Source organism: Diachasma alloeum, unplaced genomic scaffold, assembly GCF_001412515.2.
Source record: "Diachasma alloeum isolate Michigan unplaced genomic scaffold, Dall2.0 Dall_scaffold_01202, whole genome shotgun sequence".
Lineage (NCBI taxonomy): Eukaryota > Metazoa > Arthropoda > Insecta > Hymenoptera > Braconidae > Diachasma > Diachasma alloeum.
This window is the reverse complement of record NW_021681311.1, coordinates 33,744-47,238: the sequence shown is the minus strand read 5'-3', so window position 1 is coordinate 47,238 and position 13,495 is coordinate 33,744. Positions and strand designations below refer to the sequence as shown.

The 13,495-nt window shown below is 50.2% G+C and overlaps 1 protein-coding gene across 1 annotated transcript; it reads right to left on the bottom strand.

Annotated features, from left to right (window-relative positions):
• Positions 1 to 10,670: 10,670 nt before the first annotated feature.
• On the bottom strand, positions 10,671 to 11,003 carry LOC107046093. The gene has a single exon (XM_015268598.1). The coding sequence runs from the start codon at positions 11,001 to 11,003 to the stop codon at positions 10,671 to 10,673; it is 333 nt and encodes a 110-aa protein (XP_015124084.1).
• Positions 11,004 to 13,495: the final 2,492 nt, after the last annotated feature.

The window sequence follows — 13,495 nt, the reverse complement described above, 5'->3', positions numbered from 1 at the left end:
CTTAGCTTGGATGACCGCTGGAGCCACACACTCCCCGCGTGACCACTACAGCCATCTCTCCACTACTTTAATTCTGCAGTTTACCCAGCCAATCCTGATCTTACCGCGGTCACTCAGAACGATTTCCCCCATCGACGACGGCAGTCTCACTAAGGCTGTCTGAGCCCCCCCCCCCCACAGGCTTTGCGAAAAGACTTGACGACGTTCAGCTCGATTTCGCATGCCTTTCCCGCCACTTCTTGCAGGGCTGCGTGAATTTCTTTCTTCGTCGTCGTTTCATAAAGATCTCAGCGTCATCCCCAAGGAGTTCAGCGATGGTTTTTCGAAGTCTATGACCTTCAACTTGATTCTCTTTGGTGAGAATGATCAATAGATCTCCAGTAGCCATTCTTGGTCGGACAATCAGCGCATTGGGCGTGGTCACTGATTTTCGCCACCACTTCTTCTGCTGGAGCTGCTTCTGTTGTTACCTTGCACCCTACTTCAGGGGCTGCATTGTACGCTGCTTCTCCTTTTTGTTCTTCTTGACCTCGTGCCAGTCCATACCCTTGTGCAATTCAGCTGCCATCTTGACGGGTGGAGTTGGTCTTGCCTCCCTCCTTCTCTTCGACTCCTGAGTCCCCACTGGCGACGTTCGCTGTCGGCGTTTGACCTTGCGAATCTCGCGATCGTCTCCGATGGTGGATCCGTCTTCATTGTCGACTTCTGCTTGTTGGGCATGATACCCATTGCTCCCTCCTGCATCTTCATTTGGTTTATTTGCTAGTTTCATCATAGTGTTCCCACGAGTACCTAGGGAAATGACTGTCCACTCCGACAGAGCCCTGGTTACCGCAATAAGGCCACTTAATACACCCGGGGTGGATCCTGGTGCCCCAGGGACCACCGTTTGCGGATTGTACCTGTAATTATTACGGCACAATTCATTATACCATTTAATTACGGCACAATTTATTACAGCACATTTCATCACAACAATAATTCATCATCATATTTCCACTATCACAATTTGAATTCACACAAGTGATCGTGTGTTCAAAGTAAATCATCGTGTTTACTTTCAAATGAGAAGAAAATACAAACAGCCTTTATCCGTCTCCCAGAGTTGGGTGCCCAGATGTCTGTATGGCTCCGAGATGATCACTAGATCGATCTTCAGCTTCCGCATCGTCTGCATAAGCAAGTCGTGTGCGGCCTCGCAATGGTTGAGGTTGAGCTGTGGTACCCGCATTACCGTTTGTTGTTCATCTTCTTGAGTGCTTCCCTGCAGACAGGGTATCTGCTGCTACCAGCAATATGGGCATAATTCTTCGTTCGGTCTTTCTCGACACACAAGGTACAGCGAGCTTCCTTCTCACAGGCAGCAGGTTTGTGGTCAGTTTCTCCACACTTTGTACAGAGTTTTGCTCGGTTCACTTCACTCTTGCACCTGGTGGCGAGATGTCCACAGTGCCAGCACTTGAAACACTTGACCAGTCTCCCCCTCCGGATCCGGCAGTTGACCCATTCTATGCGAATCTTAGCTCGTTTGCCTAAGACATTATTCGCGACTGCTGCAGCCACCGTCACCAAACTGCATCAGTTTGAGTACCTCCATAGGCCTTGCGCAAGGATCTGATGGCGTCCAGGGAGATTTGGCAATTCAACTCCGCTGCGAGTTTCAGGGCCTCGAGTATCTCCTCCTTCGTGGTCAGCTCATCCAGGTTCTTGATCTCGAGATCTTCTTGTGGTCCTCCACTTAGGACATCGGCATTATCTCCTAGGAGTTCGCCTATAGCTTAGTGTAAGCCCCCCGCTTTGTACTCCGTCTTTTCCAAGGATGATCAGCATATTTTTAGTGGTCGTTTTGCGGATCTTGTCAACGCAATCATGAGCCTGCTCGGAAGGTATCTGCTGTTTCATTGTTTGAGCATCTCCTAGTAGTGCTGCTTATCCTTCGGGCGAACAATCAGCGCGTTTGGCCTCGCCGCTGAACTCCCTTGTTTCTTCTTCTCCTTCTTCTTGGGTGGCTTCTTTGGCAGCTTCGGTTTCTGCCTCTCCCTTTTACTCTTAACCATCTCCCATTCCGAAGACTTTGCAGGTGGATTCTCTCTCTTGCTCTAGGTGTGAGCGCTCTCCCGCTCTTGCTTTTTCTTCTTGGAATCCCTGGTGTCCATCGGTGGTGACTCTCGCGACTTTCGTTTCGTCCTGGAAGTCTTCAACTGATCAGAAAGAGTCGAGCTCTCATCTCAAATTTCAGAGTCTATCGTCGTCGCAGTACCTTCAGAAAGTGTTGGTGTTCGCTTTAAGAGTAGGGACGCCGGCGTCACCGGCAATGGCCTAGTCTGTTCTGATTGCCCGTCCAGCTGCCTGAGTCGTTTGCAGAGGTGCTGATAGAATTCACCATCTCTTGAGCATGAGCGTTGATGCTCCTCTTCTCTTTCATGTAGGTGATCAGGTCGGCAATGAGCTGTTCATGCCTATTTCACATCTTCTTCAACGTTATCTCGTCACTTAGCCCAGGTTTTTGAACCACATTGTTCAGCTCCCTGTCTTCACTTTGTGTGTTTAATATATTATCCATCATGTTCCCACGAGTACCTAGGGAATGATAATGGTCCACTCCAAACAGAGCCTCGGTTGTTGGAGTAAGGCTACTGCAGGTGCTCCAGGGACCACCGTTTACGACGCCAATTACCACTGGCACCTTCCAGAACTCGGCACGGTGGACACCTTGACATTGGGGGATGTGTTTGGAAGGTGATGGTTAGCAGCGACGTATTTTATTTGGTCGGTACCCTCTGTTCCGTACTTCTGAGCAGCGATCCCCCTAACCACCACCCGGAGACGCGCTACGTTGCAGGACCTTCCAAACTGCGAAAACACTCAGAGAATAAAGGCGTTCCTTTTCGACAGGATACGTGGTCTCTGTGCGTGCGTGTGTGCGTGAGCGCGTGTGCATGTATGTGTGTATGTGTGTTTTTTATAGAAGTTTATTAAAATCTTCAAAAGATTCTGGTAAAGTGATAGTAAAAGCCAAATCCGGGATTCTTACCCAGTAAAAATTCTTTTCCCTCTTTTCATCTATCCCCAGCTCCTCAAGGAATCGCCGGCAGGCATTACTTCTTGGGAGGGGGGATATTCTAGCTATGGCTCTTCCTCTTTTAAACGCTGTGCCGTACGTTCTCCTTCCTCACTTAGATGTTGGGATGAGTAGGATGTTCCGGTAGCTTCCTCTCCTATGCAGCATTTTTCCGATGGCGCTCTTCCTCGCGAAGCTCCTTTATGACTTTAGTTGCGAAGTCGCTCGTTGCGTCCCAGGCTTCCTGTGATGACAGCATTGCCTCCATCAAGTTCTCAGGCTAAAACGTTCCTCCAAGGGCAGACTCCCACTCAGAGCGGCTCTCACTAAGACGCGAACATACAAAAAATACATGGTCCGCATCTTCTTCAGCACCTGTGCATGACGGACAACTCGGGAAATTCTCATTCTTGTATTTGTCAAAATACGCCCGGAAGCAGCCGTGTCCTAAAAGCATCTGAGTCAGGTAGAAGTTGACTTCGCTATGTTCACGGTTTAGCCAAACACCTACCTGGGGGTCAAGCGATGGGTCCATCTCCCTTTCAGCGACACGTCCCAATATGACTGCCATCGCTGCAAACTCTTACATCTCGCTTCGGCCCTGAGCGCAGTTGGGCTCAGTTGAAGCATCCTTTTCTCACACACTGCATGTGAGCACATGTGACGCAGTGCGCATGCGCGCAGCGCACATGTGATGCAGTGACACTGCATCGTCAGACAGTATGGTATGCACTTGCTACTCTCAGAGCACCCAGACGATATACTGGGGCCCCCTTTCGCCTTGCTTCCTGCGACCGCAGCGCGTCGGCCCAGATGATCATGTCGTATGTGAGCACCGACGTGACCACCGATGACAGCAGAGCTCGTCTTGTCTGCTTAGGCCCTCCTATGTTGTACATGATGCGTGACAGGACGGCTCTGACTCCAGATGCCGTAGCGCTCACATGCTCTGCCTGCTGCTTGAAATTCAGTCAGGCATTGATCATCACTCCCAAATACCGAATGAACGGCTGTGATATGAGCTCGTAGTCACCGACTACTACCGTGATTGTCTCCAATTTCTTCCCACGTGTAATGAGCACGGCTTCCGTTTTATGCTCCGGAAGTTGCAAACCACCTAAGCCCATCCACTGACGTATCCTTCTAAATATCGTGTCGAAGATAGAGTAGATTTCCTCCAGATGCTTCGCACACAATCACCACCGCCACGTCATCCGCAAATGCCACGAGTTCACCTCCGTTGGCAATGCTACTTTCAGCAATCCATCATACATGATGTTCCACAAGAGAAGACCCTGCACCGAGCCCTGAGGTACCCCTCCGGTGACTTGGTACTCTTTAGGACCGCTCTCTGTGTCGTACTTGAGAACTCTGTCGGTGAAGTAGCTAGCCACCATCCTCCGCAGATATCCTGGAACAATCATCCTCTCGAGAGCCTCCATGATGCAGTCCGACTTGACTGAGTTGAAGGCATTCTTAATATCCAGCGTTGTCACTAGACAGTACTTCTTCATACCTTCTCTCCATCTTTTCACAGAGATCGCCTCCTTGGCGGTGCTGATGACGAGGTCAATGGCATTGAGGGTAGAGCTACCCCTCGGGAAGCCTTATTGGTTATCGGCTAGCAGCGGTTTTACTACTGCTTCTAGCCTTCTGTGGATGATACGCTCGAGGATTTTCCCAGCTGTATCTAGCATACAGAGTGGGCGATATGATGATGGTTCGTCCGGTGGCTTCTTTCCCTTGGGATGGAGCACTAGCCTCTGCTGCTTCCACTTAGCAGGGAAGGTGCCTTCCTCTAGGCCTGCGCTGTATACGTCCAGGAACAATCCTGGTACTGCATTAATCGCTGCCTTTAGCGCAATGTTGGGGATTCCATCAAGGCCAGGAGCCTTGGTGTTCCCCACTCTGCTACAAGCTTCCTTCAGTTGTTCCTCTATAATTGGTGGGATCGATGTTTCCATGCATTGCTCTGTGGGCTGGCAGTATTGCGATTGTTGAGGGAACAATCTTCTCCAGGAGCTCGGGGCATGTCGGCGATGGCATGGGCCGACTTTTCAGCCGTGTCATGACCGCCTTGTATGGCCTGCGCCATGGATCACCCTCGACTTCGTCAAGGAGTCCAGTCTAGAATTTCTTCTTACTTCCCTTGATCACTTTGTTGAGCTCTTGACGTGTATTCTTATATTTCATCTCCAGTTCTCCGGAGTTTAGTTTTTTCGGACTCCACTGCGACGATCTTCTAGCTTTGACGCACTTGTCTCGAAGAGCGGCGATCTTATCGTTCCAGTGCAGCGGTGGCAGACGGCATCTACAGCATTTACGAGGCATGGAGGCATCCCAGGCCTCGGTAATTCTTCTCAAGTATTAAGTATTAAGTATAACTCAGTATTAAGATACTCGGCTTTCTCCGTAGCACTACTGCCTCTTATCGGGTGATCATCTAGTGCCACTAAGAATGATCTAGGATTGAAGGTGCTCACTTTCCAGCCGATTTGTATATGTGTGTGTGCGTGTGTGTGTTTTTTTATGTCTGTTGGGAGAATGCATTTACGCGTCTCCACTTGAGGGAGAGAATACGAGATTTTCTCCGACAACTGGGGTATGTCGGGCTGCGATCACAAGGACCAATACCGACTCAACTCCAATCAGACAAATTCAGTAACCTTTTAATCCCTCGCGGCACCACCGTTAGGTATTACTTTGCGAGGGAGGTCTCAGCGATTAGCTCTTTCACATTGTTTTCATACACTGTACGTCCCCCTGTCGCGCTAAGCTGTTGGGTGTGGGGAGGAGGTTCCAGTAGATTCCTCGCTTAATCTGCACATGTGCGCTTACGTTCCTCACTTCTGAGCTCCTTCATGACCACTGCCGCAAAGTTGCTCGTTGCATCGCAGGCTACCTGCGATGACAGCATTACTTCCTTCAAATTCTCGGGTAAAACTTTCCTTCCAAGCTCAGACTCCCAATTATTTTGGATCTCGCTGGGGCGAGGGCATAGACAAAACACATGCTCCGCATCCTCGTCCACTCCTATGCAGATGGGGCACTCCGAGGAATCTTCACATTTATGTTTATGAAGATAAGCCCGGAAGCACCTGTCTCGAAAGCATTTGGCACAGATAGTAGTTAACCTCTCCATGATTTTGACGTATCCAGGCAGCCACATGTGGGATCAGTCGATAAGTCCAACTCCCTTTGGTAGAGTTCTCCCACTTCAGCTGCCATCGCCTCAAGCTGTTTCATCTCTCTTGTGTCACCAGTTCTTCAGGGTTCCGCGTTTCTGATCTCTTCCGCTGGTACAGCGATCTTCACTCCTCAGCTAGTATCTCTATCGGTAATATTCCTGCGATGACACACACTGCGTCTTCGGCCACCATCCGGTATCCACTTGCCACTCTGAGGGCACTCAGCCGATAGACTGGTGCGATCCTACGTCGCGCTTCTATCTGGAGTACTTCAGCCCAAATGGGGATGCCATATGTGAGCACCGACGTAATCACTGAAGATAATAATGCTCGTCTTTTTTGCTTTCGCCCTCCTATGTTGGGCATGAGGCGGGATAAGGTGACTCTATCTCCCGATACCTTGGCACCCACGTGCTCCACTTACTGCTTGAAGTTTAGTCGGGCGTCGATCATCACCCCCAGGTATCGGATGAATGGCTGGGAAGTGATTTCGGAAGACCCGACCTGCAGCGTGATTGTCTCACTTTTCTTCCTATTAGTGATCAGGACGGCTTCTGTCTTATGTTCCGCCAGTTTCAAGCCAATAGTTTCCGTCCACGCGGCAGATCACATCGAAGGTCGTGTCGAAAGTTAAGTTAATCTCCTCCAGATATTTTCTCACAATGGCTACGGCTACATCATCTGCAAATACCACGAGTTTGGTATCTCCTAACATTATCAGCTTCAGTAGCCCGTCATACATAATGTTCCACAATAAGGGACCCAATACTAAGTTTAGCGATACACCTCCGGTGACTTTGTACTCCTCGGGACCACACTCCGTGTCGTACTTGAGAACTTCCAGTGAAGTAACAGTCGATCATTCTCCGCAAGTATCCCGGTACGTTGAACTTCGCAAGTGCCTCCGTGATAGGGTCCCACCTGGCCGAGTTGAAGGCATTCTTGATGAGAGGCAGTCTAGCGTCGCTACCAAATAGTAGTTCTTGGTGCCATTGAACCATCTTTTCCCTGAGATCGCGTCTCTGGCGGTGTCAACGACAAAGTTTATAGCGTCCAGTGTGGATCGGCCTTTCCGAAACCCATACTGGTTGTCGTCTAACAAAAGTTCAACTGCTGTTTGTATTCTTCGGTGGACAATGCGCTCGAGGATCTTGCCAGCTTTATCGAGTATGCAGAGTGGACGGTATAATGAGGGGTCGTTTGGTGGATTTTTCCCTTTCGTTAGTAGTACTAGTCTCTGCTGCTTCCACATGGCAGGGAAGGTGCCCTCGCTCAGACACTCATTTTATACGTTCAAGAACAACTCCGGCATCGCATGAATAGCTGACTTCAGCGCGATATTGGGGACTCCATCCAGACCAGGGGCCTAGGTGTTACCCACTCTCTTGCAGGCTTCCATCAACTCTTCTTTGGTGATTGGTGGAACCATCATCTCTTCTCCTTGCTCGCCAGTACGATGAAACTCCGGTTGTTGCGAGAACAACACCGCGAAGATTTTTTCATTAGTACCGGGCACGTTGGTGACGGCATCAGTTGACTTTTGAGGCGCGTCATCACCACCTTATATGGTCTACTTAAAGGTACCCCACCTCAGGAAGAAGCTCACTCCAGGCTTGCTTTTTACTGTACATGATGGCTTTGCTAAGTTTCCGGCGTGCCTTCTTATACCGCATCTCCAGCTCTACAAAGTTCGACTCTTTACGGCTACCCTGGGACAATCTGCTGGCTGAGTTACTCTCTTTCCGTAAGATGGCGATCATGTCATTCCACCAATACACCGGTGGATGCTGTTTTGTAGTACGTTTGCTGGTCATGGTGGCATCACAGGCTTTTGTCACTCTTTTCATGATGTTATGCGCCTTTTCAGTATCACTGTAGCCACTGATCGGGCGGTCATCTAACGCTGCTAAATAGGACCTAGGATCAATAGTGCTCACTCTCCAGCCAATGCAATTAGTCTTCGTAGGTGTTAAAACTGTTCTCTGGCCAGTATACCTCTGTTAAAGTATCACACGGTGGTCGCTTGCAGTTTCAAGAGTACTGCTCACGAAGGTAAGGTCCACGATTGAATTTGCCTCTCCCCTGTTGAAGGTTGGTTCGTTGCCGCTGTTCAGCAACACCACGTCCAACGCTACCATAGGTTTCAGTACAGCTTGTCCTCTAGGGTTCGTCTCTTTACTTCCCCAGTCGACTGCCCAGGCATTGGAGTCCCCGGCTATTGCCGCTGGAAAGTGCCGCTTCACATCCTCAGCCAGTCTATCTAGAAAATCGGTGAACTCATCAATCGGGAGGCTCGGTGGGGCGTAGCAGCTGTAGGAATAGATTCCATCAGCCTTAGTCCTCAAAGGTCGGCTCTCACAAGCCCAGATGACAGTCTTCTTGGTGATGTCAGTAACCCAGGGTTGGGTGCCAATATGTCTATACGGCTCTGAGATAATGACAAGGTCAAGCTTAAGCTCGCGCACCGTTTGCATAAGCAGGTCGTATGCGGCCTCACAATAGTTGAGGTTGAGTTGCAAGACCTTCTTCGTCGTTTGCTAGTGAGCTTCTGGAGCGCCTCCTTGTATGTTAGGCATCTACTGCTACCAGCAACGTGAGCACAATTCTTCGGGCTGCCTTTTTCGACGCACAATGCGCATCGGGCATCCTTCTCACACGCAGCAGCCTTATGGTGACCTTCTTCGCACTTAATATAGAGACTGGATCGGTCCACTGCACTCTTGCACTGGATGGCGAGATGTCCATAATGCCAGCACTTGAAACATTTGATTGATCTTTGCAGTAATCTAATTCTGCAGTTCACCCAGCCAATCTTGATCTTACCACGGTCACCCAGAACGATCGTCACTGTCGACGACGGCAGTGTCACCAAAGCAGTCTAAGTCCCCGCATAGGCTTTGCGAAGACTTGATGGCATCCAGCCGGATTTCGCACGCTTTTCCCGCCGCTTCTTGTAGGGCTGCGTGAGCTTCCTCCGTCGTCGTTTCATCAAGATCACAGATTTCGAGGTCTCCTTGTGGCCTCTTACTGACAACTTCAGCGTTATCCCCAAGGAGTTCAGCTATGGTTTTTTGAAGTCCATGGCCTCCACCTTTATTCTCCTTGGTGAGAATGATCAATAGATTTCCAGTAGCCGCTCTGCGGATCTTATCGACCGAGGTACGGACCTGAACATTGGGGATGTCCTTCTCCACTAGTCTGAATATATCAGCATATTTCTGTTTCTCTTTTGGCCGGACAATCAGCGCATTGGGCTTGATCACTGATTTTCGCGACCCCTTCTTCTACTGGGGCTTCTTCTGTTGTGGGATTGTGAGCTGCTTCAAGGGTTGCGTTATACGTTGCTTCTCTTTTTTATTCTTCTTGACCTCTTGTCAGTCCGCGCCCTTGAGCGATTCAGCTGGCATCTTGGCGGGTGGAGTTGGTCCTGTCTCCTTCCTCCTCTTCAACTCCTGAGTCTCTACTGGCGACGTTCGCTGCTAACCTCTGTGTTCTTCGCTGACGTCCCAGTGATTTTGCGGTCACGCGGTGTTGGTGGCGTACACACGACTTCAGAGGTCAGGATAGCAAGACATTGATGTGGCTCTCTTGCCTCCTCTAAGGTTCTCAACCTTATGAAGGCACTACCAATGCTGGCCACCTTCGACTTGATCTCCTTGTGGACATTCGGTCCGACTCGGTGTAGTGTCCGACTCGGTCTGGTCTGGATGGTGGCGACCATGAGCTGTCAAAGTTGGTGGGACCTGGCTTATTTTAGCTCGGCAAATGTGCAACCAATATGGACTAAAAACGTACCCCTATCACCTGCCTCTTATTTCCCCGTGGAACCGCCACTTGGCATTACAGCACGGGGGGAGGATTTAGCCGTAGCTCTTCCTTCGGCCAGCCGAAGTTAGTGCTTCCTTCCTCTCATTGCTTCCTCTTCCTCTTATCTCTATTTCTTTCCCATTTGGCCTTGCGTAGGACCTTTAGGATTCCGCTGCGAAGGCGCTGGTTGCCTTCCAGGCTGCCTCTGATGAAGGCATTGCTTCCACCAGGTTATCAGGCTGAATCCTCCCTCCGAGTGCAGCCTCAAGAGTGCTGCGGGGCAGGTCGAAGCGCGAACACATGAAGAATACATGCTCCGCATCTTCGGAGACTCCTGTGCAGGCCGTGCACTCCGACTATTACTCATATTTAAACTTGTGAAGATATTGCTGGAAGTACCCGTGTCCTGAGGGCATCTGCGTCAAAACGTAATTGACCTCTCCATATGATCGGTTAATCCATGCATCCAGTTGCGGGATCAGGTGGTGAGTCCATGTCCCCTTGGTCAAGGCATTCCACAGCAACTGCCATTGATGGAGTCTGCTGGTCCTCTCGTCCATCCTTAGCTCAGCTGCGCTCAACGTTGTTGCCCGCTTTCGCTGGTAGAGGCGTTTTCATGCCTCGGCAAGTACTTCTATGAGCAGCATCTCGGCGGTGACACACACGGCATCTCCTGACACCGTGCGCAATGCATTAGCCACTCTGAGGGCGCTCATACGGTAAGTCGATGCCACTTTCCGTCGTGCGTGCTGGATCAAAAGTGCGTCAGCCCAGATGGCGATGCCATATGTGAGGGCCGACGTGACAACCGATGACAGCAACGCTCCTCTCTTCTGCTTTGGCCCTCCGATGTTCAGCATATGTCGAGAAAGGACGGTTCCAACTCCATACGCCTTAGTGCCGACGTACTCCGCTTGCTGCTTGAAGCTGAGCCGAGCATCAATCATCACTCCCAGGTACCGTAGCGATGGTTGGGACGTGATCTCACGATTCCCGACATGCAGCGTGATGATTTCAATCTTCTGTCAGCTCGTGATCAGCACTGCCTCTGTCTTGTGGTCTGCCAGTCCCACTGAGTCCATCCACTGACGAATCCTGTCATAGGTAGTATTAAAAATATAATTCATCTCCTTTAGGGGTTTACAACGATTAGAAGAGCTACATTGTCCGCAAACGCGACGAGTGTAGCCTCCTTGGGTAACGTTAACGTCAGAAGACCGTCGTACATTACGTTCCACAAGATAGGGCCAAGCGCTGAGCCTTGGAGAACACCACCAGTGACTCTGTGCTCTTTGGGACCCGAGTCTGTATCGTATTTCAGGACTCTGTCAGTGAAGTAGCTTCGCACCATCTTCCTCAGGTATCCTGGTACATTCAGCTCTGAGAGAGCCTCCATAATGCTGTCCCATCTGGCAGAGTTGAAGGTATTTTTGATGTCCAGCGTTACTACCAGACAGTACTGCTGCGCGCCCCATTTCCATCCCACGCCAGAGATTACGTCCCGTGCAATAGAGACGACTTGGTTGATGACGTCAAGCGTGGAACGACCTCTACGGAAACCGTATTGGTTGTCAGCCAATTTTGGTTCGACCACTTCCTCGATCCTCTGGTGAAGTATGCGCTCCAGAATTTTTCCAGCTGTGTCCAGCATGGAGAGTGGACGATATGACGAGGGTTCGTCCGATGGCTTCCCTTTCGAAAGGAGCACCAGTCTTAACTGCTTCCACTTGGTTGTGTGTGTGTGTGTTTTTTTAGGCCTTTGGAGTGAATGTACCTAACCGCACGATAGTGGACTGTAAGAGCGGTGATTACTGTCACACCCTGTGTCGGGCCCGCACCCACTAAATACCCCTGACCCCGGGATTTCCTCCCGACCCTGCTTTCCCTCGCGGAACCACCGTTAAGTATTACTTCGCGAGGGAAAGTAATCGTCTCAGCTGTTTGCTCTTCCACCATGACTTCATTCAATGTACGGGACGTGCCCCCCTGAGATGTTGAGTGTGGGTAGGAGGTTCCAATGAATTCCTTAGCTATTCTGCAGCTTTCTGCTTGTGTTCCTCTCTCCTGAGCTCCTTCAAGACTTCGACTGCAAAGTTACTCGTCGAGTCCCAGCCCGCCTGTGATGATAGCAAAACATCCATCAAGTTCTCAGGCAATACCTGTCTCCCAAGTGTAGACTTCCAGGCACTCCGGATCTCGCTAAAGCGAGGGCATGTGAAGAACACGTGCTCTGCATCCTCGTCCACTCCTATGCAGATCGGGCACTTGGGGGAATCTTCATATTTGAATTTATGGAGATACGCCCGAAAGCACCCATGTCCCGATAGCATCTGTGTCAGATAGTAATTGACCTCCCCATGGTTTCGGTTTAGCCAGATAACCACCTTCGGGATCAGGTGGTGTATGTGTGTGTTTTTTTTCTTCTTAGAGGTTTGGGAGAAATCTTCGGAAGATTCTGGTAAAGTGATGTTAAAAACCAGATCTGGGATTTTTATCCAGTAAAACCCCATTTTCTCCTCTTTTCATCTCACCCCATACTCCCCGCGGGACCGTCGTCAGGCATTACTTCACGGTTGGGACATTCTAACTGCAGCTCTTCCTCTGTTCAAATGCTGGGCCGTACGTCCTTCTTCCACACTCAGATGTTAGCGGTGAGAAGGAGGTTTCGGTAGCTTTTCCTCCCATATAGCGTTCTCTCGACGGCGCTCTTCCTCACGGAGCTTTTTCATGACTTTCGCCGCAAAGTCGCTCGTTGCGTCCCAGGCTGCCTTCGATGACAGCATTGCTTCTAATAGGCTCTCAGGCAGGACCGGTTCATCAAGTGCAGGCTCCCACTCCCAGCAGCTCTCTCTGAAACGTGAACATACGAAAAACACATGCTCTGCGTCTTCTTCAGTACCTGTACATGAGGCGCAATTCGCGGGATCCTCATATTTGAATGTATGAAGATACGCCCGAAAACACCCATGTCCTGAAAGCATCTGAGTCAAGTAATTGTTTACCTCGCCATGTTCACGGCTTACCCAAGCACCTACCTGCGGGATCAGGCGATACGTCCATGGCCCTTTCAGTGAGGTACCCCATTGTGACTGCCATCTCTCCATACTCTTATGTCTCGCTTCTGCCTCGAGCACGGTTGGGCTCAGTGAGGTCGATCCTTTTTGCCGATACAGGGATCCTCGTTCCTCGGCTAATACTTCTATCAGCATCATTCCGGCTATGATACACACAGCGCACATCGTCAGACACAGTGCGAAAAACGCTGGTAACTCTGAGGGCACTCACTCGGTAAACAGCTGCCACTTTGCGTTGAATCTCTTGTACTTGGAGTGCATCCGCCCAAATAGCGATGCCGTAGGTGAGTACTGACATAATCATCGACGACAATAAAGCTCGTCTCCTCTGCTTGGGACTTTCAATGTTGGGCATGAGGCGTGAT

Coding starts and splice junctions, on each gene's coding strand:
- LOC107046093 (XM_015268598.1), bottom strand. CDS start 11,003: ATGATTGATGCTCGGCTCAGCTTCAAGCAGCAAGCGGAGTACGTCGGC.